The sequence below is a fragment of the Drosophila busckii genome, chromosome 2R (assembly GCF_011750605.1).
Source record: "Drosophila busckii strain San Diego stock center, stock number 13000-0081.31 chromosome 2R, ASM1175060v1, whole genome shotgun sequence".
NCBI classification, from domain to species: Eukaryota; Metazoa; Arthropoda; class Insecta; order Diptera; family Drosophilidae; genus Drosophila; species Drosophila busckii.
This window is the reverse complement of record NC_046605.1, coordinates 12,361,957-12,385,812: the sequence shown is the minus strand read 5'-3', so window position 1 is coordinate 12,385,812 and position 23,856 is coordinate 12,361,957. Positions and strand designations below refer to the sequence as shown.

At 38.9% G+C, this 23,856-nt stretch overlaps 3 protein-coding genes across 5 annotated transcripts in view; 2 read left to right on the top strand and 1 right to left on the bottom strand.

The window, feature by feature from the left end:
• LOC108596142 (protein split ends) overlaps positions 1 to 23,730 on the bottom strand; it is a 53,112-nt gene extending 29,382 nt beyond the window's left edge. The window contains exons 1-11 of one of the 3 annotated variants that reach the window (XM_017981633.1): positions 22,710 to 23,730; positions 14,778 to 16,343; positions 5,508 to 5,730; positions 5,204 to 5,448; positions 3,050 to 3,183; positions 2,706 to 2,987; positions 2,451 to 2,643; positions 1,140 to 1,264; positions 862 to 1,080; positions 657 to 798; positions 512 to 587 (exon numbers count right to left, since the gene is read on the bottom strand). In XM_017981633.1, coding sequence (XP_017837122.1) covers positions 512 to 587; positions 657 to 798; positions 862 to 1,080; positions 1,140 to 1,264; positions 2,451 to 2,643; positions 2,706 to 2,987; positions 3,050 to 3,183; positions 5,204 to 5,448; positions 5,508 to 5,730; positions 14,778 to 16,334 — 3,196 coding nt within the window. In that variant the 5' untranslated portion in view covers positions 16,335 to 16,343; positions 22,710 to 23,730. Of the gene's footprint in view, positions 1 to 511; positions 588 to 656; positions 799 to 861; positions 1,081 to 1,139; positions 1,265 to 2,450; positions 2,644 to 2,705; positions 2,988 to 3,049; positions 3,184 to 5,203; positions 5,449 to 5,507; positions 5,731 to 7,455; positions 7,710 to 14,777; positions 16,344 to 22,709 lie in introns of those variants that run through there. The other 2 variants (XM_017981632.1, XM_017981634.1) reach the window with 2 other exon arrangements.
• LOC108596143 (esterase B1) lies at positions 11,665 to 13,985 on the top strand. The gene is made up of 2 exons (XM_017981636.1): positions 11,665 to 11,784; positions 11,935 to 13,985. The coding sequence occupies exons 1-2, from the start codon at positions 11,738 to 11,740 to the stop codon at positions 13,586 to 13,588; spliced, it is 1,701 nt and encodes a 566-aa protein (XP_017837125.1). The 5' UTR covers positions 11,665 to 11,737; the 3' UTR covers positions 13,589 to 13,985.
• LOC108596144 (CG14689) lies at positions 17,081 to 18,659 on the top strand. Its single transcript, XM_017981637.1, has one exon. It carries the CDS (start codon positions 17,162 to 17,164, stop codon positions 18,587 to 18,589), a length of 1,428 nt encoding a protein of 475 aa, XP_017837126.1. The 5' UTR covers positions 17,081 to 17,161; the 3' UTR covers positions 18,590 to 18,659.
• Positions 23,731 to 23,856: the final 126 nt, after the last annotated feature.

Below are 23,856 nucleotides of genomic sequence, written 5' to 3'. Positions count from 1 at the left end.
ACAGTTTCTTAAGCAATTTTATAAAAAAAAAATCAATATTTGCTACAGATGCAGTGCACAGTAGAAAAAATAAGCTATATTGCAATATCTTTGTGTTGGCTAACTATTCAATCGAAATGCATGCTTCAATAAATATTCAAATTCAACGTATTTTTGACGAATTATTATATCGATGATTTCAAAATCTCCTTTTTTATTTACGCTAGCGTTTTGTTTGCTTTCGTACTGCCCGTATCGATTTTTAACTTCAGTTGACTGCATTTTACAATAATAATATATTAAATACACCTTCTCAAGCGGTTGGGTATTTACCCTATTTAGTTCACTACGAATACGTAGCAGAGAGCAGTATGTGGTAGAAAGTATGAGCTTTGAGCAAGTTTAAGTGAAACCGATTGAAGTTTATTGACGCGAATTCGGTTTCACTTGAACCTGTCACCCTAAGTAGCTTAGAAAACGCTTCGCATTACAAAATGGTTTCGGGTTAACGTAGGGAAACAAAATCACTTACCTTCTTTTGGCTTTTCGTACTGCTTTGGCGATGAGGTCTTCTTGTTTTGAATAGGCCTTAGTGCATTGCTCATGAGCTGTTGGCATTATAAGACGACAAGTGATTATATATATAAGCATTAACTGCCAGCAAGGTTTTCACTTACGATGCGGTCGGAGCGTTCACCGCAGGGCAGACGTGCTACTCCGGCTTCGGGACTGTCCTCGGGCGGCGGCGGCTGGGGCACCCAATTGTAGGCCCGCCTAGAGATAGGCACCCCAAATCGATCGTGCTGCGATGCTTGTTGCCTGCCATAAACATAATTAAGTTTAGTTTGCTTTGTTTGGTGTGCAGCGTGGATTATAACAAACCTCAGACTCTCATAGCAATCCAAGCAAACCACTGCGTACTCTCCATTCTCTAACAAAAGACCGTCGTCACTTTTTTGGTGTTTCACGAACGGAAACTCATTAACCGGCAGCGCTCTGACTCGCTTCCTGTAAGTCGTTATGCCGCAGAGATGACAAATATAGTCATGCCAATTGTATCGCCTCTCAGCCGGACTGATGCTGGGACTCTGTGCTTCATATCTACAATAAACAAATTGCTGCAGTTAGCATTCCAATATACATATTTGAGTTGGACTTACTTTCGCCATTGATTCAACATGGAATGATAGCAAAATGTGCATACTAGCGCTGAATTGTTCCTCAGCTGCTCAGCATTTGGCAAGGAGTTGTGCTTCAGCAGCAGCGGAAAGTAAGGCCTCGAGCCCTAGAAAATAGAGTAATAAATTTAAAATAAATGCATTAGCTTTGTAATGTCTTCATTAAATATCATATAAACAAAGTTCACAAAGTACGAATTGTTTTAAAATGTTCAACAATATTAAGCAGGCTGCATTTAAATGTATTTTACAAATTTACTTATTATTATTCTTTTCCATTCTATTCCGTTAACTATAAATAAGATTTATGTGTTTGCCCAATCCTTGCATGTTTCATTTTAAATATTTAGCTTAATTAATAAGCTACTTTTTTGTCCGAATTTTCTTTTATCGTCGACTGTTCATAGTCTACATTAAATAAATAAATAATATTCTACACTATGCACTGTTTAATTCGGCTTTTGTGCTGCTAGCATGTAAAAATTCGTACATAAACTTAATATGTATCTAATACAAATAATTAAACTGTCTAAGGAAAGCTTAAGCATTTTTCTTATCAAGAACATGTATACTTAATAAGATTTACTCAGTTACACACTAAACTTTATATACATATATACTATGATTAATAAAACTATTTGACATTTAAAAACAAGAACTCAGTAGAGTGAAATTAACACATACAAGAATATGTAGATTTTGCATTATACAAACATAATGAAGGACATGCCTATTACACAGTTATAAGCAATTTAGCTACAAAAAAATTCATTGAAAACATAAACTAGTCACAGGCTAGCATTAATTTAGTTATTTTGAGCACTTTAGATTTATCTTTTCTTCGTACAAATATTCTATCGAAAATTAACTTATTATATAGTAAATCGCTTTTAGCTATAATTATACGAAAGACTTCACATAGTGCATATAATTGACTACCCAATTACAATATCCTTACGTATGCTTTAGAATAAAATAATTGACTAAACACACTGTATGCTGATACTCTATCAATTTTGAATCAAAGCCTACCTTTAATTTGGCTTCTATAGATTTATCGTTTTTGTTGAAAATATACTATCTAATATTATCATGGATTTTGCCATTATTATACAGCCAGTTGCTGCTAACTAAATTTAAGTCAAAGGCTTTGATATTGCAATTATTGTGTTAACTAGACAGTGAGAACAATTTTAGGCATTCTAACGCAAATTACTTTCAAAGTCTTTTAGGAATAGTCTATTCCCCTATCTTATATTAGCGTTACTGTCCAGAGCTTATGCGAAGATATACCTCTTTGCTGCCGTAGAGGATGCGAGCGAGCGTGAGGTCTGAGTGCAAGCCACAGAGAAAACAATAAATTGAGGTGCTGGCAGGCGTTGATGATGACACTGATGGCGTCGAAGGCGGCGTGCTGGTGCTCAGAGTGCCATGCCGAGATCCGTTTGGTGAGCTTGAGTTCATAATGGGCGAAGGAATGTTGTATCTGTAGAAGGAAAACAATTGTTATTAGATTAATTTGCAATAAAATAAATGCAGTTAGAGAACCTTCTGTGCTCCAGCGGCACGCGCTCCGCATCCATTGACTCCCACTGGCTAGTTAAGTAATTAATGCAGTCCTTGCAGGCAAGCACTCTGTTGCTGTTCAGTTCAATGTTATTATTGTAGTTGGTGTTGCTGTTGTTGTTATTATTGCTTTGGCCATTACTGTTGCTAATGACATTGGGCTTGAGGCAGGGGAAGTGCATGGCATGCGAGTTCATGTGCTCGGCACTGGTGGAGAGCCAGTCCATCTTATGAGAGGCGCAGAGCACTTTGCAAATTGAACAGCTGAAAGCAAACAAGGAAGTATTAATTATGCAGTAGATTTGTAGATTACTTTAAATACTTACGAGTACTGAGCATGGCCATTCTCGACGTGTCCCTGCGACGAGCTGGGCGAACTGGGTCTTGAGTTGCTGCGACGTATCTGCTTCAAGTCACGAGCAATATTTGAGTTGGAATTGTTAGAGCTAGTCTCGTACGGCTGGAATTGAACAAACGCCACACAAATGTTTTAATTTAAACGATTAAATGACTTTGACAGAGCTCCAAGAACTTCAGGCTAGAACTGGAAAGTCGCTTTATACACCAAAACAATGTGCACAGCGAACGTATCAAATAACTTATCTAATCAAATGCCATTTAATATTTTGTGCAATTGATTTGCCATTCAAGAGGTAGCACTCAAATCTGGTTCACTAACCGGCCTAAACCGGCGCAAACCATTAACAATTGTCAACCTCATAGCGACAAAGCCCAGGCTGAGTGAATATCAATATCCGATCCTCAGTGGCCTTATCGCTAAAGCCTTACAGAGCTTGCTTTGTTTTATTGCCATACTAAAACTAATTACTTATGGGGACTTTCAGAATTTCAATCGTAAATTTAAGAGGCTTATTCGACTTTACACTTTAGTTTTAGTACGAATTGTTAGTCTTGTCTAGTATTTATAACAATTTTATATATAGCTATATATAATTCCTTGAATAATATAATTTTATTTAGAAAGCTTTCCGCTATAAATAATATTAACAAATTACAATGAAGTAATCGAATTTACGTTTTAGCTTAAAGTTTTTCTTGTCTATATAGTCTTTTTATATTTGATTATTAGCAATAACTAAAAAAAACCATTTAATAGCTTGAAGCATATACTACAGTATTTCCTAGTATATATAATTCAATACAACTAATGAGATTGGCAATGATATTATCACTTGTTCAAATGCTATTAATTTGATTAGGAACATTTTTATGTCTTTTTGGGCTTTATCAAGTAGATATGAACCGCAGCATGTGCGTGTTCGCATTATAATGTTTTATTTACAAGAGTAAAATATAAATAAATATTGTTAAGCATTTTTGTAGCTTAACTATCACAAATGACAAACTACTCTTGAAATTCTGTTTTCCTGCTGAGTTAGTGCTTGTGCACTTTATGTACAAGATCAACATTATTATCGCATATTAATAAACTGCTTATGTAGTCAAATCAGATTAAAAAATAGTGGATTCATCACGTGCTCAATAATTGTAAAACAGTTTGAAGCTATGGCATATGCTATCAGAATTATTTTTAAATATCTGTCTCAAGACTCCACCATAAATAAATTGTGGAAAAGAAATGCACTTTCTCGCGCTGTCTCTAAGCAGTGCCTTGGGCCATACTACTTGTCTTATCTAATGTTGACTTTTGTTGACTCAAATTGGTTAACATGTTGACATTCGACTTGCTCGGCTGTCCCAAGGCACGCCCCGGACTGATAAGAGGCCACTAATTAAGCCCAACCGTTCTACTATCTATTCTGATGTATGTGTGTGTGTATTTATATTTGCTGCATAATATAAGAATACATGTTCATAATCTACATAATTGATATCACTGTTAGTCCGACCTTCAGCAGGCATGAATTACTCAACACGACTGCGACTCATCATCCGTCATTTCGTCTGACGTTCTGTCGGTCCAATCTGCACCTTACAGATGAGTTCACTAAGTTCGCTGGGGTTATCAGCCAGGGCCATAGCAGTCAGCGTTGTTATCGCCACGAACGCTGCTCCCATTAGCGTGATTCCAAGTTGAATTTATTGTAATGTAAGTTGGAAAATGCGTATGGAAAGCTATACCCTACACTGGGTAATAACAAAAACTGATTTCGCTGATTGAGCGCACTATCGCGGAAATAATCTAACATACTATAATCTATTTACTACATCGTATATTAATGAATTTATAGGGTGTTCAAAGTCGTTTAGTCTCAGTAGACAGGCATTGCTTGTTTTTTTTTCACATAATGTGTAATCGCTTTTCCTATATGCATTACATTATCTCTGAGAATTTTCTCGTAGTAAATTTCCATGTTTGCGCACTTAATAGCGATATGACGTTGCATTTGTGCATCAGCGCTCAAGGAAATAGACTTATGCTAGGTTTCGGAAGTACAAAGCAGCAGCTAATTGCATTGGTAATTGCAGTTTGCAGCACGTGGCTAAGCCGTGCTCACCTTGAAGCGCACGTTGCTCATTGAATCCGAATTGGCCAGCGACTTTTCCGATGGTGAATTGTGGCTGACTATGGTTGTGACATGATTGCCAGAAATTGCGCTGCTTGCGCCGTAGGCAGTGCCGCTGGATTCTGATGCTTGCGCTGCTCCTGTTGCTGCTGTCGATGTTGCTGGCACTACAGCTGATCCACCTTCGGCCAGGCTCGTGTGCTTATCATTGCAGTTGGCGCAAATCTGCACCATGCCTGAAATTATCGATAAGTTATTAATAAGCTCAATGGCATTGAATGCAAAACAAACAAACCCTGTGGACTTATGGGACTGGCGTTCTTGTAGACCACCTTCATGGACTTGATGAACGAATAGTAAGGCTCACGTTCTGCATTGGGACAACAGTAGACAAGACGCAGCTGCGATGAGGGCGTGTCTATGCCACACGTGTAGCAAACGAATGTTGTACGCTCCGGCACGGGCAGCGAACGTTTTCGCAGCATATAGGATCTTTGCGAATCCGGCGTATTGACAGCCTGCAAATAAAATGTAAGCAAAGTTGGTTTAGCGAAGGATTCAATTTTATATAAAAAAGATTGAGCTAGCTCTATCTATCTTGTCTCTTCTCTCAACTTATGTATGTGCAAATTTTCCACACAAATTCTGCTACACTCATACATAAATGTATATATACTTAATATATATCTGAGAAGTCATGCTCGTATCTCTCCCTGGGCAGCTGTCTGCAGTTTCCAGTCATATCTGGTAAAGACAAACACGCAAACTCAACTGACATTCATTCATTTTATTAGGCACTAAGCAATTTAATTGTTTGTTTACTTTTCTTATTTCATTGTGTGTCAGATTTTTTGACATTGATAGTCGCGCATTTTTATTACACAACTTATACGTACACACACATATCTACTTTGATATACCCCCTGCCCAACGAATGAGGCTAGCGTATTTGTTTGGGGCATACATCAATCTGGACAGCACCAAGTCATCCATATTTATTGATCCGACGCTGAGCGGTCAAATGGCGTCTCTGGCTTCTGTTGGCCGGCGTCTCCCCTCCCCCACCTATTCCGTTTCATCTGAGCAGGCATTCGTATTTTTTCGTGTACTGTTAATGCTCATTTTTCATGTTCGCTGGCTTTATTTGCTCACCTTCGCCGGCACCCTCGTCCCCCTTAGCGTCTCCTATCTTTATGCTGTTGTTTGGACTTCCATATTGTTGATAAGCATTTTCAAAAATGGGGGTCATGACCGTTTAATAACTTTTTGTGAAGAGCTCTTTTTACATTCTGTTTCTTTTTTTCGTTTGTGTGTGTTTCTTCTGCGATTGTTCGCTTATTAACTACTAAAGCAAATAAGTTATGTGAATTTGTTGTGACTTCTTGTTAAGTTTTAAGTATTGCAATTAAAAGACAATAAATTTAATTGAATAATTATTTACAGCTTTTTGCAGACACAGACAATTTAGTTTGTAATTCGTTCAATGCATTCATTCAGCTCAAAATTTATAATACAATAATTACCTAATAACAGTTTTTAAACTACAAATACACGCAAGTAGATGAAGCATTATAATAATTCCTATGATGAAATAGTCTACTGAAACGCATTCCAATTGAACAAATATTTGTTCGATCAGCAACGAAACGAATTTAAGCCTTGGCTATACCAAAAATTTGTCTATAGTCTTTGCTATAGCTCAAGTAATACATAATAATAAACAAAAGTAAAGATACATTTATTTAATGATGATAATTTTTAAAAACAACTGTGTAAATGCACCAGATCGAACAATTATCAAGAGAGAAGCCATTGGCATGGTTTATATTTCAATTTAGTACAATTTTTAAACGATCCACAACATTACAAATTTAATAACAAGATCAGCATTATATACTCAAAGGAAAAAAATGTTGAATGTTATTTTTTAATCAATGCTGGTAGTTAAATAAATGTGTTTTTGTGAAATTCGAAGATACAAAAGCAAGACATATAATTTATATTAGAACCTACATTATTTATTATTAATAGGAGCAAAATAAAACCGGCAAAGGTAACAGTATTTCTTGGGAGTATTATTTGTTAAAATTTTAATCAATAAAAAATAATGGAAAATCCGGACTAAAAGCAGCTCACACAATTAAATAATATTAGATATGTAAATGAAAATGGAAAATTGTATTTTATTCCCAATGCCTTTTACGTTACCCAGACTCTTTGTCCAGACAATTATTATTGTTTACCTTTTCGCTTTGCTGCTCTTTCAGTATCAAATAAGTCTTGAGCTTTTTATAATCCTTCCAGCCACTTGTATCCTTTGGCCTGAAGTTGACAACTGTTGCTGTTGTAGCAGCTCCTGTTGCCTCGTTGCTATTTTTGGCGCTGTCGTTTACCACAACAGTTAAGTTTTGTGCCATGTTGACTGATTAATGTACACGTTATTCTTATTGTCATTAATTAAACGACATTATCACAATTATAATTATCCGTGTTTATGCACTTAACATTTGATTTTTAAACTGTTATTAACATCATTTGATCTAAACATTGTTAGCGATTGTATTTCAATGGTTATATTTTAATTGCCACACACATCAAACTAAATAGTATTGATAGCTGGAGATGAGAGTGTTGTTGTGCCTAGCCGAGCGTGGAACTAACGGACGGCGGACGGGTGGTCTGCTCATAATGCATCCGTATCCGTTCCGTTCAATGAGAATGAGACTGGGGCGAGAGTTTGCAATTAAGCAACTAAATAGCAAAGCGTTAACTTGCGGCACACGCGATTTGTGGCCATCAGCTGATGACGTTGCAGATTAAGTGGTAAGTAATTAAATGCACAGCAACATGCCACGCCGTTGCATGCCACTAATACAAGCAAGCAGTTTCTATGAAAAATGAGCTTGGCTAAGCTGCAGTTAAATAATGTCTAGTCCTGACTTATCATCAGTTGCTGCTGTCTGGTTGACAAGGTCGCCGCGCAAGGACGATTCAGTGTCGCACAAGGAGACATCGAGGGTGCCAATAATTATTTGACCCACTTATAAAATGAACATAAGTGCCAATGTGCGTGTTACAGCAAACTAGAAATGGGGGCTGTTGCTTTCGTTATTTGTTATTTGTTGTTATTGTTATCGTTATTGTTGCTGCATGCTCGCATACATATGTGTGCATGTGTGTGTATGTGTGTGTGCGCAGTGCACATAAATCAACAGTCGCACGCAAATAAATCAAGTTAAATAACCGATAACAAATACATGAGCAAAATGCGACGTTGTTGTTGACGCAAAGGAAATACTATGAAGAAAAAAAAAGCTGCTCATAAAACGGTTATTTTTAGAATGGTACACACACAGACTAACAAGCAAGCAAAAAAGAGAGAGAGAGAGTAAGAGAGTGTGCTGCTGAGAGTGCGCGTGCTGTTTATTTTAAAAAGCGCAGAATGTTAAGTTGTTGTTACGGCTTAAGCGCCCCCCTAACAAACTAACTCACACACACACACATACATACGTACGTAAAGTGTGCGAAAAATGCCAACACGTTAAAGCGGGTTAAAGTAATTGCACTCTGCGCAGAGCGAGCGCCCAGGGCTAACGAAGAGCGCACATATGATTAAGAGCAGCGCAGCCAGCGCGAAAGATAACAAATGTGTAGCTGTATATTTATCTATGTGTGTGTGTATGTAAATTAGTCTGTAGCAGTTGGACAATTGGGTAAACATTATTTAACAAGTTAAGAAATTGTCTGTTGCTCTTGCGCTTTTCGATTTGTTGTTGCCCATAATAATTAACAGTGTGTGCACGTGTTAATCACCCACTTAACCGATCGTTGGGGCGCACTCACTGCAATACACATGCAAATAAATATCTCTGCGTGTGTGTGTGTGTATGTAAATTGCCGCTTCTTAAGCGATCGTTACATTGTTGTTGTTGCTTAAACCAGTTTGCAATAAATGAGTCCGTTACCGGCTACTGTTGTTAAACGCTGACACACATACATTTATAATATTTATATGTTTGTGTATGTGTAGTCAAGTTCCTGCCCAAAAGACATTGAACCGCTTTGACAGCCGTGACTTTTGTTTATTAACACACTCGGTATGTAAACAGACTGCTCTTAGGCATGTGTGTTTGCCTTTTTCACGCTCACTACTTTATATTATTTGTATTTGCTTTGTGCTTTAAAAACTTTTTCTTATTTGTTGGCTTTCTTAGCTTAGCACAATTACACTTTTCACTGAGAATCTTGAGACTCTGTATGTGTGTGTGTAGCTCATTAAAAGATTGCGGCAATTGGTGCGTGATAACATCATCACACGCACACACAAACAGACACACTCACATGGTCACTCACACACTTGTACACTCGCAATCGCGTGAATGCGTACGCAAACAAAATGAAATGTTGTGTGGACACAAATAAACAAATTGTTGTATGGGAGAGAATTCGAATTCGAGTACGAAACATGCGTCCCAATTGGAACTGCCTACGCCTGCGTCCGACAACGACTGACTGACTACTGACTGCTGCGACGCCGTCGTCGTAGTCGCGCTAAAAAGCTGATAGAGCCACCAGCGCCAAAGCCAGAGCCCTATACACATACATACATAGTATGTAGTATATATGTATGTTGCTATTGCCTTTTGCTCTACAGATGTAGAATATGCGAGCTGTGGCTTTGGCTGTTGTTCTTGTTGTTACTCTGTGTTGGTCTTGTACGTAGTATTTGTTATTCTTGTGCTGCGGGGCGCAAAGAAAACAAAGCAGAGGCAGCTAAAACACTAATGCAAACAAACAAACAACGCAGTCGCAGCCGTCGTCGCCAGCTTCGTCGCCTCGCCCCACATCGTGGACAGCACGAGTTGCTGCTGCTGCCCACACACCTCCATACATATAAACACCCAGTACACACACACACACACACACTCGCATGTCCGTACAATCTTCTGAAGATACAACGTTTAACAAAACGAGTGGAACGCGCGCACCAAATTAAAGCGGCGAATGCCAAAACATAAACAACAACTAAAGTGCCAAGACGTAAAGAGTGCGAGAACTAGTTCAGCTTCGTGCATATAATTTATACTTTCTGCATATTAATGGAATTTAATGCTCTTTAGAGACTTCAGTGCTGGCGTTTTAGTTTAAATTATTAAATTAGTTTACGCACAAACTTGTCCGAATACTTTCAATCTATCCTTTACCTGCTTATGTTTTACTGCTATAGAATAGACTAAAATCTTAAAGCATAGCTTGCAACTTTCTTGTGTAATGCAATTAAGAGTATCCAATTCCAGACGCAACTAATTACTGCATCTACTCCCACTTCCAAGCAACAGCGCAGGCAGTGAAAACATTTAGAACACGACAGACAATACACCACAGACGCATCAGGGAATGTGGTCGCTGGTGCTTGTCACCTTAAACAGTAGGAGGAAGTCGTGTTTACACGACTAAGATGTCAACGACAACGCTCTCGATGACGAAGATGTAACGGCATGTGGAGCTGGAGCTGGAGGTCGAGGCCAGTGGTATGTTGCTATCTCTTACTCATCCTTTATCATAGACTAGTGTTGTCTGTGTTCGGTCTGTTTACAGCAAAAGGCAGAACAAATACATTTGTTCATCTACGCTGAATCCAGCTGCATACAAATAAACAACCCATACTAAAATTCATGCATAAATTGCAGTCTCTCTCTATATGTATTTATTTTGTTAGGCAAAGGCAACACCAACAATAGACTGGAGAGTGAGAGGTTTCCATGGTGCCAGCAGATAGAAAATCTGAATGGAGTACTCAGACACACTTAGCAACGTAAAATGGAGTTGGAGTAGATCAATGAAAGCATGGTTACCTTCTGAGAGGAATGAGACGGTGAAAATATAATTTAATAACAGTTAAAGGACGCAGCTTATACAAGCATAACAGTTACACAAAAGATAAAGCCAAAAATATACATGGCTCCAGCTCTGTTAATTGAGTTAATCCACACCATCTGACGTTTAGGCCATTTTGAGTGCGGACATGGCGCCTAAAGTCTCAACGGGATTTTTTGGTGACATCATTTTAATAAAATGAAATCCACCCTGTTGCTTTTAGTTCGTCTCTCGCAATAGGCTGTAAATTGTAACTGAGAGTTTTAGAAAAACAAATCCAACTTTGATATACTCTTTACTCTGAAATTTGCATAGAAATTTCAAAAGGCATATTATGAAATATCTCGCGCTGTTCGTATTTTTAAATAAACTCAATGAAGTCTGACTTTCTTTGTTACATATTTTGTAAAAATTTCAAAATACTTTTGCTTGAATAGCAAAAGCGTACACAAAAACAATATAATTATGCAGCCAGCTGTTCGCAGTGTAGCTTATCTAATCAATTTGGTTATAGTATTATAGCAAAGTATTATGTGAAGCAAGCGTACAAAGTTTAGTTTCTGCTTAACGTTCGGATGTGTTGCAAGTGCTTGGAACGCATAAAAGAATTTATTTGCCTAATCAGTTAGCAATACACTTGTTTATTAAATGGAACTGCAAATGAGCATAATTGATAGACTAAAATTGGTCTCAAAGTAAGTTTGGCTAAATATGCTGCGAAGTCAGTTAAGTGGAATTATTTAATCTTTCTAAGTTTGAACAACAATGCTGACTGCGCAAAAATGAGGACTTTTTAATAGAGATAATGTTCGTACAACCTAATAATACAACAATACTAATTTCAGATTTGTTGGTCACAAATTCGTGCAGTACCGTCTGAGCACAGGACGAACCACACTTTTGGATGCTTCCTGTGGTAATGTCAAGGGCGTAGAACGCAAGACAATTTACGATGCAGAATCGTACTATTCTTTTGAGGGCATACCCTATGCAAAGCCACCGCTGGGCGAATTGCGTTTTCGAGCTCCAGTGCCCGCGGAGCCTTGGGAAGGTGTGAGGGACTGCACTTTTGCACAATCGCAACCGCTTCAAATGGATTTCGTTCGTAATTCTGTAACGGGTTCCGAGGACTGTTTGTACATAAATGTTTATGCAAAAAAATTGAAATCACCGAGTCCACTACCTGTCATAGTTTGGATTTATGGCGGAGGCTTTCAAATTGGTGGCGCTACACGTGATGTCTATGGACCGGATTACTTTATGAAACAAGATGTGCTGCTGGTTACTTTTAACTACCGTTTGGGCGCTCTGGGCTTTTTAAGTCTGAAGCAACCCGATTTGAAAGTACCCGGCAATGCGGGTCTAAAAGACCAGGTATTGGCGCTACGTTGGGTGCGAGACCATATCGCCAGTTTTAATGGTGATCCGCAGAATGTAACATTAATGGGAGAGAGTGCTGGAGCGGCTTGCACACACATTTTAATGAATACAGAACAGACGCGTGGTCTATTCCATCGCGTTATAATGCAGTCTGGCAATGCGCTGACCGAATGGGCTGTACGTCCAGATCGTCATTTTGCCAGACGCTTGGCGCAGAGATTGGGTTACAAGGGCAGTGGAAGCAATGAGACGGAAATGCTGCAGTTTCTGCAAGAGACGCCTGGCAATCAATTCGCACAGCTAGGAAACACTATATTGACCCAAGAAGAGAAGCGAAGCTATGAGATTATTGCCTTTGGTCCCGTTGTGGAGCCGTTTGTCAGTGACGATTGTGTCATAGGTCGCCCTCAGCTGGATCAGCTGGCCAATGCTTGGGGCAACGATCTACCACTTATAATTGGCGGCACCTCCTTCGAAGGACTCTTCAGTTACCAAACAACGCTGCAGGACTCGCAGCATATGCTTAGCGCTTTCGAACCGCTAATACCGCGTCCTGTGCGCGAAACCATCGATGCCAATGAGCTTGCCGAGCAGCTGCGTCGCCTTAAGCTGGCTTACTTCGAGGACGCAGAACGTTCCAGCATGGAGTTGTACGAGTGCCTGAAGCTGCTCAGTGTCAAAAACTTTTGGCATGGAATTCATCGCACATTGCTGGCTCGTTCCATTTATGCGCCCAGCACTCCCACCTATATCTACCGCTTCGACATGGATTCGCCGCATTTCAATCATTATCGTATTCTGAAATGTGGTCCACAAGTGCGTGGCGTATGCCATGCGGATGATCTTTCCTACATGTTCTATACAGTACTATCCAAGAAATTGGACAAGTCTACAGCGGAGTATCGCACTATTGATCGCCTCATAGGCATGTGGAGCTCGTTTGCAAGCACAGGCAATCCCAACTGCAAACTAATTGAGCCATGCCATTGGGATGCAGTGCGACCCGGAGGCTCTGAGCTCTGTCTTAATATTGCAGAGGAGTTGAAATTTATGCCACTGCCCGAAAGCAAAGAGTTTGTCGTTTGGGATAGTTTCTACACAAGAGAAACTTTATACTAAAATGAGACAAAAACTATTTTACCCAACCAATTGTCATTTTAAAATTTATTGAAATAAAAACTAAGCCAAATACATAGATCAAAATAGATGAGACAAGCAAAAGCTCAAAATGGATCAGACAAACATGACATTATTCATATTTATCATAATACAAGCTGATAAGGATAAATCAATAATACTGCTATCTAATCGAACATGCAAAGTGAGATTAATATGCTGAGCAGTATTAGTCATGGAATATCGAATAATGCATACCAGATAGAAAGATTCAAAATGTTTAAGCAAATGTAATGTAATTTAAAATTGCTGTAATTGTATGCGGAATTATCAGAACGTTTTTAAAAGACAGGCGCAATTAATTATTTGCAATATATCCTCGTCGTTTCGTACTGCATTTCATAGGGAGAGAGCTCGATAAATAAAAGCTGCGAAGCTGCATTGTATGATTATGTTTGGCATGAAGCCAAAATCGCATTTCAATGAGGCCGCTTTAGTGGGTTAAATTTAATTAATTTGTCTCGTTGCCATTACTGCCGCTGATTTTCACTGCTTTGTTATTTATTCATTTTACATTTCCTTGAATAGGACTGGCTGCAATGGCAACAGAGACGGCAACGGCTGCAGCACCGCATTGCAGCAAATATTCAATTTCATTTTATTTATTTATTATTTTTTGTAGCCTCTACACGGCGTATACATAACATATGTGCACATATGCATTGTGTTTTGTGCTCTGCGTAAATTGCACAATTCTAATTAATGCAGTTTAAATATTTATCCGCCACATTGAGTCAACAACAGATGAGAACGGAACATCCTAGGTAATGCAATTTGAGATTAAAATCATTTTCCACAAGCTTTTAAGAGTAATTGGTTTAAAAATCATAAATTTTAAATATAAATAACAAGAGAAACCCCCGGGAAGTAATCATGATCCTTCATTAAAGAAACACTTTTTAGCCTTTCCCAAGCCCAAAATAAATATTTAAAGCCCAGTTTAAAACCGGAAAGCATATTATATATAGAATCGTTACTTTTCGTTTCGTGTTTTTTCCTAGGCCCGAGTTCGTTTGAAATTTTCATATGACGAAGCCTGAAGAGGCCCGTGCTCATCTCTATATCGATCTATATCTTTACACTATTTCCTATGATAGCTTTTGAAACCGTATAGCTTAGAGATTAAACATACCTGATGAGCGTTCCACTGGTGCATGAGGTCGTCATGACAGGGCCTGCAGGCTTGTATCATACCACGCGGATCCTTTGGGCGCGAGCGTGCAGGACGTGGATGCTGCTCGTTGAATAGCGGAAAATAGGCAGCGGACTGATCTAGTCGTGGCTCCTTGGGCTTCACTGTACTCAGTTCGACAAGACTGCCGCGACGCTGCTCATCCCCGCAGACATAGCAGACTTCGGTGATGGAGTTCTTGTCGGGCATGGACAGATCCAGTATGCCAACCTCAGTGGAGGCAGCGGAGGGGCCGTTGGCGCTGACAGAGCTTGCCTGGGCAGACTGACTACGCGGCGTGCTGGCTGAGGTAGCTGGCAAGGAAACTGGCATGGAGCTGCTGACGGCTGAGGAATGACGTAGATCCAGCACAGTGGCATTGTCATCCTCCGGACTAGGCGGCTTAGGCAGCGGCGGCATGGAGCCAGTTAGATTGGGCAGCGCACTATAGGGATTGCCCTTGTAGTGAGCATGCGCATCGACAGCGCCGCCGGCGGCCACTTGTTGCAGCAATTGATAGGTGGCAGTTTGCTGCTGCAGCTGCTGGTACTGGGCAGGTTGGTACTGGCCTGGCGACTGAGCTGGCGGCGGCTGGTGATTGTATGGGCCGAGCTTATACTTGTGCTGGGCGAAGCTGGAGCCCAGACTGGGCGCCAGGCGAGCGGGCGGCTCGCTAAGTGGACGCGAGAGTAGCGACGGCGGCTGCAGATCGCGCGATTGCGGCCGACTCAGGTATTTGTGATTATGATGATTGTGCCCTTGACTAGTGGGCGTGGCATTCAGCGGATAATAGTCCGGCGAGGTGTTCCTTGAGGTAATCTGTTGATGCGGCTGCTCCGCTGCTGCTGCTGTCGCCGCCGCTGCTGCTCTAGCGTCGTAGTGTCTACTCAGACTATATGCATCTGGTGGAGGCGCGGCGGCGGCATTATGCAGTTCCGTTAGTCCGTTTTGGCCAACATGCTCGGCGCTTAGGCCAAGCATCTGAGCTGCATACTCGCTCTGCGTGGCCACATCGGCGCCTATGAAGCCCTTGCCGTCCACGCGCTTCATGTGGTAGATGCGCTGCAGCATCGGCTTCTGCTGACGCTCATACGCATCCCACTGCTCGTGCAGCGAGCGAAAGCAGAGCATGCAGGCCATCACATACACTTGATTGTGCGCCACCGCCGACATGCCCTGCGGTGGCTCGTGCCGCTCCAGAAACGGAAAGTGCGGCTCATGCGGCCGCTCGGGATTGGCGCGCACGCGCACCGCCTCGTAGCTGCCATGACCGCCGCAGACGAAGCAAACTGCGGGCGTTGTATGCTCCGGTGGCGCTGAGGCGCGTCCCGTTGACTTTGCTGCATAGAAATGTTGTGCGTAGTAGGAAGACCCAGGTGACGGCATCAGCTCGTTGGCAGCATCATGTGGCCTACTGCCCACCGCTGGCAGCGTGGGCGCGGCCGCATCGTTGGGCAGTGGCAAGTGCGCACTCCCAGTGCGCAGCTCATTCTTGATGTAAGCTTTCGCTTTTTCCATATTTCACAGCTGCAATTAGAATGAAACAAAATAAATTTTAAGTTTTAATACAATATTATATATGTTATCATCTAATTAGAGTTACTATATTCTTAAAGCATGCAGCAAAATATATGTTATCTGTTTTTGTCTAAATCTTCTAAGTTAAATAAGTAAATTCTATTAACTACTAAATATTACACTAGTCAACATATTTATTTCAACAACATATTAGTCCAATATTTTCATTTTGATTATCATAATTAATCATAATTTTTTACATATATTTTATTTAATTAAAAAATAATAATTTTTCCTTTGTAGATTCAATGACCATTGCGATATTAACGCAGATTATGTTAAGATAAATTTTAAATATGTTAAGCCAGTATTTCATTAAAATTCGTAAATAATTGTATAAGTATTCAACATAGACATTAAAAACTAATAATGGTTTTTTATTTTAATAATATGTATAAATTTTTATATTAATTTAAATCACGCAGAATCATGTTATAAATATTATATACAAATAATTCGAAATATTTTCTTAAAGTGTTAGAAAGTTGTAAAATATTTATCAGTATTTTATTAAAATACTTGTGCCGAATAGTGTATGGATTTGATCATGCAAACTAATTATATATTTATCCATAAGTTACTTTAAATCATAAGACAATTCTTATCGCTTTGAAATAAATTTAGATGCAGACAAGTGTGTTTTACAATAGTTCCGAATAGATGTGGAAATTCTGTCATAACTTAAGCAACTGTTTAACAACACAGAACAAATATTTTTTTTGTACATATTTATACGAGCATTTCATATTTTTATACTTTCTGTCACGATGAAGCGCATCTATGCGGATAACTATGTGCCGAAGTATCAGAGCGGCAAATGGTCGTGGGATAGCGAGAGCGAAGGTTTGCACTTTGAGGCGCATCATGATCTGGAGCACGCTCGGGAGCGCTTCATTGAGACATGCGGCTACAATTTTCTGCGCACGGTCAATCAAGAGGAGGAGATGATATTTCGACAAGAGTTTATGCGATCGGAGACGACGCACGATGCGGATACGATAGTCATAAACGATGTGCGCGATCTGGTGCTGTTCTTTATGCCCAAAGAGTTTCTCAGCCTGAAGTTCTTGAATTTCATGCACCAGCCGGCAGTGCATAGATTATTGCATGCGCTGATTATTTACTTTGAGCATTATTTGCGGCTGGTGGAGTTTGTGCTTATACGGCGTGATGAGCTAACGGGCCATGCCGCCCAGATACAGAGCGAGCAGACGAATGAGATAAAGCGCACGCTCTCCATCTATTTGAGTCAGTATCGCATGCTGGTGGCCAGAAATTACAGCATAATTGTTAAGGGCGAGGGAGATATGAAGAAGTTTTATCACACCAAGGAGATTGTCAACATATCCTCGCCGATTAAGGATAAACTGTTCTATGAGCAGTTCATGGCTGTGGCCACGCAAATCGTTTGGATTACCATGCACAGACGCGCTTACCATGTCATTGAAATGGAAATGAGTCGACTCTTTCGCTCCGAGCACTTTGTAAGCAATCGACCAGGTTATCCAAAGTTTTCGCCTGTGGAGCGCTGTTTGCTCTATGGGCGCAACAATAAAATGAAAAACTATCGCGCTCAGACATCGCCATTGGTGCAGGAGCTGAAAAATGTCGCCGACGAGGATACACCCATACTATGGATTGGTGAGCGCAAATATCGCGGCACTGATCTGCGCATTGCTGAAATCGAATTGGAATACATTGTGCCGGGTCCACAGCTGTATATGATTGACATGGCGCGTGGCATTCTAGGGCATCCCAAGTCCTTGTACGACACCATTCTGACGCTGGACTGGCCCTCAGTGCGTTATGCCAACTACTCGCTGGAGGATGATCCGCATCAACTATTAAGACAGCCCTATATACGTCTGCCCAACATCAATGAGCAGACATTGCGCCGCATGCAGAAGCAGTACGAGCATTTCTTCAATCTTCATCGCATCTACGAGCCCACAAGCATCGAAGTGCTCAGGAAGTGGTTTCGCCGCGAGGAGATTCTGAATTTCTATCGCAGTGGCGGCATGTTAACCAATATTACTTTACGCTGCGAGAATGAGCTCGTTAGCCAAAAGTACGGCGAGCCTGTGGAGGAGATAATGACTAAATATCGCAAGGCTGTTACCAAGTTCCGCAAACGCAAGAGCGTTACCAACAAGAAAGCCGAGAAAACTGGTGACGATTACTACTTTGAGGAATGAGCAGCACTTTCTACACTTAACTATAAATATAAAATTTGCCTAAGCCACACCACACACACTGTTAACTTGTCAGTTTTTAGCTTAAAAGCAGCAACTAATTTAATATTTGCTGCTAAACAAATACGCTCAACTGATTTTGCCGGAACTCACATCAGTCGCAACTTATTTCAAAATAACGCCATAATTTAATTCATAAAAAATAATTACAAGCACTCAAAAGAGAAAGGTAGGGGCCCAGCCCAGCCCCGTTGTAGACGCTAAACGAGTACAGCGCAAAGTTTATTAGCGTATCGGTTTGCTTGGCGTATACTTGATGCAACAAATTAACACCATACAAATCTGGTTCTTCCCGCGCTGCGCATAGAGCGCAAAAATAGATATAAGCAATAAAGAACTATACTGAGCTCGCTGCCCATAGCTACAGCTACGTACAAAGTATAAAAAATAAATTAGTATATTTAGCATTATTGGCTTCATTTTGCCAGAGCGGATTTAACTGGATTCAGTTTTCAAAAATTATGACACAATTAAGCTTAAACAAGCACAACGTGACTGAGCAATTGACAAGCGTTTGCCACAATTTAAGTATTTTAGATTTAATAGTATTAATAGCTCATTAAGCTGCCTTAACCGCAATCGAGTTAAAACAAATAGAAATACATATATTATGCATTATATTTTAAATAAAAAACATAAGCCAATGCTCAGAGCAATGAAGCAATGTCCGACTAATAGCCGAATCCCATTTAAAAATACAAATGCTTCCCGCATCGATGCCAAAGATCGCGAACGCAGATGAACCTTCGAGTGTTGCGGGTTATCAGCAACTCACATAGAATAGGTTATCGCTATCGACGATTGTTCGATTAATGGCATGCAAATTTTATTTTTATTCTCGAATAAAATTTCAAAGGCTGTTCCCAAAAATGCATTCTCCGAATTTCAACCAACACTTTTTTAAATTAAATAATGCAAAGTTATAATTTTAGCATGAATTTTAGAAACATTCTGCATTAACCTTTCGAGCTTTTATGCCGAATATATATAATTAGTCTATAACATTTTATAAACTAATCTGTTTCTAGCACTTTATTATCAACAATTCCAAAACATTCAATCTTTTATACCGAAAACATATTTAAGTCAAATATTATATGAATGAATATAGTGAGTAATGAATAGCATTTCATAAATTAATCTGTGGTTCACTATCAAAAATTGCAAAGCTTTGTTAAAATTTAATTATCATGAATTTTGTATACATTTAGGTTTTAATGTAAATAAAATATAAATGAATATAGTGAGTAATGAATAACATTTTATAAACTAGACTGTGTGCTTTATTATCAACAGTTCTAGAACTTTGTTTAAATTAAAATATATATTCAATCCGAATATATATTTATATCAAACATGAATGAATATTGCGATTAATGAATAATATTTTCTAAACTAATCCGCTCTGGGCAATTTCAAAACTTACAGTACCACGCTAAAGTTGAAAATAAATATTTTTAGCGTGAATTTCATAAACATTTATCCCTTGAGGTTTCATGATATGTAAATTAAATATATGAATGAACATAATGAGTAGTGTATAACATTTTATAAACTAATCTGTTAGGCAGTTTATTATCAACAAAGCTTTAATAAAATTTAAGATTTGTTACCATGAATTATTGGATAAATTTAGATAAAATATGAACTAATCACTGCCTAGACTAGTCACTCATTATAAAAAATCAACAAATAAAGTTGCAAGCTTTGTTTATTTATATTTGCATCAATCCCTTAAAAACGAACGAATTCAATTATAAAATTTAAGTTATGCATTATCATAACGCTATCTAAATATACCAATAATTATATTTACTTTCTTATGCATAACTGTAAAGCTTGTGCAACCTTTTAAAAGTTGCGTAAATTGTTGTTGGACGTCCCGCAGTGTTCGCTTGTGCACTTGAACTGCTTTTGTTGTTGTATTTTGTCGTTGTCGTTGCTTTCAACTTGCTGCTGCTGTTGTTTGTAAAACTTTTGCTGCACTCAAACATTTTTATGGCTCTTGTGTCCTTGCCTACACACACACACACACACTCACACAATCAAAGAGGGCGTGCCATAGCAGTAAAAGCAAGTGAAATGGAAAATGCAGCACAAATGCCCTTCGCGTTGGACTCTGTTTAAGGCTTTAAGTTGCATTTGAACTCATTGCTTTATCGCCGATGTTCTTGACATTGTTTTTTTGCTATTTTTACTACCAGAGAGAGAGAGAGAGGAGCATAAAACTAAAGTTCTGAAATAACAATAACTAACTAAAACTTGCCAGCGCGCCATGCTGAAGTTTCTAGTGCGTTGTCGGTCTTATGCTTTGATTGCTATCTATATATATATGAATATATATATATGTTATAAGGTAAAGTAACTTGGCCAAGTCTAAGTTTCTGCTGTCTACATTTTCAGCAAATTGAATTATTTCAGCATGAAATTATAGACTACATTGCATTAAGTAATGAAATTTTAAGCTCATCTAAGTTCTCATTTAATTTATAGCTTGTTAGGTTTGTTATTAAACAAACTGCATTTAATGTTAGAGTAATTTCAAATTGATTGCACTCCAATTAAATTTGTACAATATTTTATATTGTTGCTGCTTGTGTGAATAAACGAATTGAATTTACCAATGCAACAACAACAACAACAGCAAACATAGAATAAATCCTGGGCAACGCCGCAGCTCCAGCTCCAGCAACATGGCAACCGAATTGCAATGTTTGGATGAGAGGGAGGAGCTGTTGATGCGAGACGCTTGGACTGGGCCGAAAATGGAATTTATTAAATAGCATTCCACGCAATAAACTCGAGCGAAATGAAAAAAAAAAACTTTGCAAAAATTACAGCAGTAAAGGAAATAAAAACAAAAGCATAATATAATAACAAAAACAGAAGTAGCAACGAGCAAAAACAAAAACAAAAACTCGGGCATGCAATATTTTATGGCAGGACGCTCCTACGTTGTCGGTTGTATCCGTTGCCATGACTACCGCCGACCCCCTTTCGGTTTCGCTCCACGCTCCACTTTATACAAAAAAACCAAAAAATAAATAAAAATTCTCGACGCCAAAAACCAAAACCGGAATAAAACGAATTGAATTTGCCAATGCAAACGTCAGCAGAACTATCTATACTCTAACAGTTTAATATATTTTTTTATATAAATTGTTTGTGCATTCAAAAATTACAACTTTTAATAAGCTTTTTATACTTAAATTTTACAAATATTTTAAATTTAAAGTGTTGAGAGTATCAAGTGGACATAATATATTTTTTCATTAATAGCCCCCGTCGTGTGTAGGACGCCGCCAAACTCTTCTCATCACCAACTGGCGGGACAGGGCTGGACAACTGGACAGCGCTAACTGTGAAATGAAAGGCTGTCGAGCGCCAGGCTCTTGATGTTTTCAGGAGCAGGGTCAGGGCTGGGTGTCAAATATAACCGTAGCCGCTTTAAAACTTGAACCAAAGGCAACCGCAAAGCGACGGCAAACGGACAACGAGACACAGATGAATTGACATTTAATTATTGTGTAAATCATAATATACTGCATTGTTCCCAATTAAAGGCCTGATGCAGCGAAAATTAATAAATTTAATCAGGATTAACTACATTTACAAATGTATTATAGCTTAAAACATTAAAATATATGTAAGATAAAAGCAGGGATTGCAAATTAAATTTATGTCTTTAAATTTCATTTAATTGATTTTTTAATTAAAAAAAAACAACTTGCTGACTTTTATGATTTTAAATGACAAGAGCAAAAATGCCGTAAAGACATAAATGTCAACCACTGAAGGTTATTTTATAATAAAATATCTAAAATACTCTCTTTTTTGTAAGTTTGCTAACCACACTTAAATTGTTGATCAACTATTTTAATGTATATAAAAAGAAAATAAATTGTTCGGCTTCCGCAACTTCCGTACTATATTATAATTGAACTGAGTGTCAATTTATTTTAATGAATTCAATTAAAACTTTGTTGTTGCGCTATGAATAATTGCAAACTTATCAATAAACTATGAATATTTTTGGTATTCTCCTGATTGTTCAGATACTGACCTCTATGCGGTTGAACGATCCAGATCTGCATCCAGTTAAAGGCTGATATGAACGCGTGTGTATGCTCATATGTATATGTATGTGTGTGTGTTTGTTTGGTTGTATTGGATGCTGATTCAACGAGCGCGAAATGAGCAAAAAGCTCAACACGAAGAAACACGCAAGGCGATTAAGACTGACGACGGAGAGAAGAGAAGAGCAGAGAAGCGACGATAGGACTTAAGTCCTGTGTCAGAAGCTGGCTAAGATGACGTCAAAGAGTTGGCCTAATACACTGAAACACATTTTGGAGCCAAGGCACATGGCTAAGCATTTGCACGTTTTCTTTTGTGATTACGCGCTTCGATGATTTCCTTCTTCGTTTAAATTTAGCTTTTAAAGCCTAAAAGAACACAAATAGAATAACGAACGAATTAATGCAAGAACTCTGCGTCGTGCTCGTCAAGTATTAAGTATTTTCAGCTGTTTTATTTGTTGTTGCAGTGTTGTTGTTGTTGCTGTTGCTGCCGTTGCCGCCGCTGTTGTTGTTCTTATGAGCTTTTCTAGAACGACTTGTCGTTTTGTTGTATGCACTAACTGTAGTAGTATTGGTTTGTTTTTGTTGCTTCGGTTTATTGTTGTTGTAGTCATGCTGCTGCTGCTTTCGCTTTTTAATTCGTTTTAGCAATTGTATAATTGTAACATTTTTAGGCATTTATTGTAAACATTCACAGAATTGAGAGCAACCCGTCGATTCATGGTCACTGCGGTGGTCTCTACACATATAAGCATACATATGTGCACGTACACACACACACACATGCAACGATTCGTGATCAGGCAAATATACATATATATGTAGACCCCAAACCCACGTCGGCAAGACGATCGTTGTTTGCTATTAGCACTGGTAACACATCTAGTAACAATAATAAATCACGCGAATTTGTAACAACTTTACTGTCCGTTTGTTGCAATATTTAGCGAATTAAACAACAATAGCCCGAGTACGCGTGTAATTTCATCGTTAATACCGCATAACATAACAATAACACGAATAAGAGATGGCAAAGTACTGCGATAGCTCAGCTGTCGACCAGTTTAGCAACACTAAAAGGTTGCTATCGAAAATGTATCGATGTATCTGTGGGCACGGATAGAACAGGCT

Excerpts from the sequence above, each read along its gene's own strand:
- LOC108596143 (XM_017981636.1), top strand. The coding sequence starts at position 11,738 with ATGGAACTGCAAATGAGCATAATTGATAGACTAAAATTGGTCTCAAA. Across the intron at positions 11,785-11,934 it reads AGACTAAAATTGGTCTCAAA|ATTTGTTGGTCACAAATTCG; the intron begins GTAAGTTTGGCT and ends TACTAATTTCAG.
- LOC108596144 (XM_017981637.1), top strand. The coding sequence starts at position 17,162 with ATGAAGCGCATCTATGCGGATAACTATGTGCCGAAGTATCAGAGCGGC.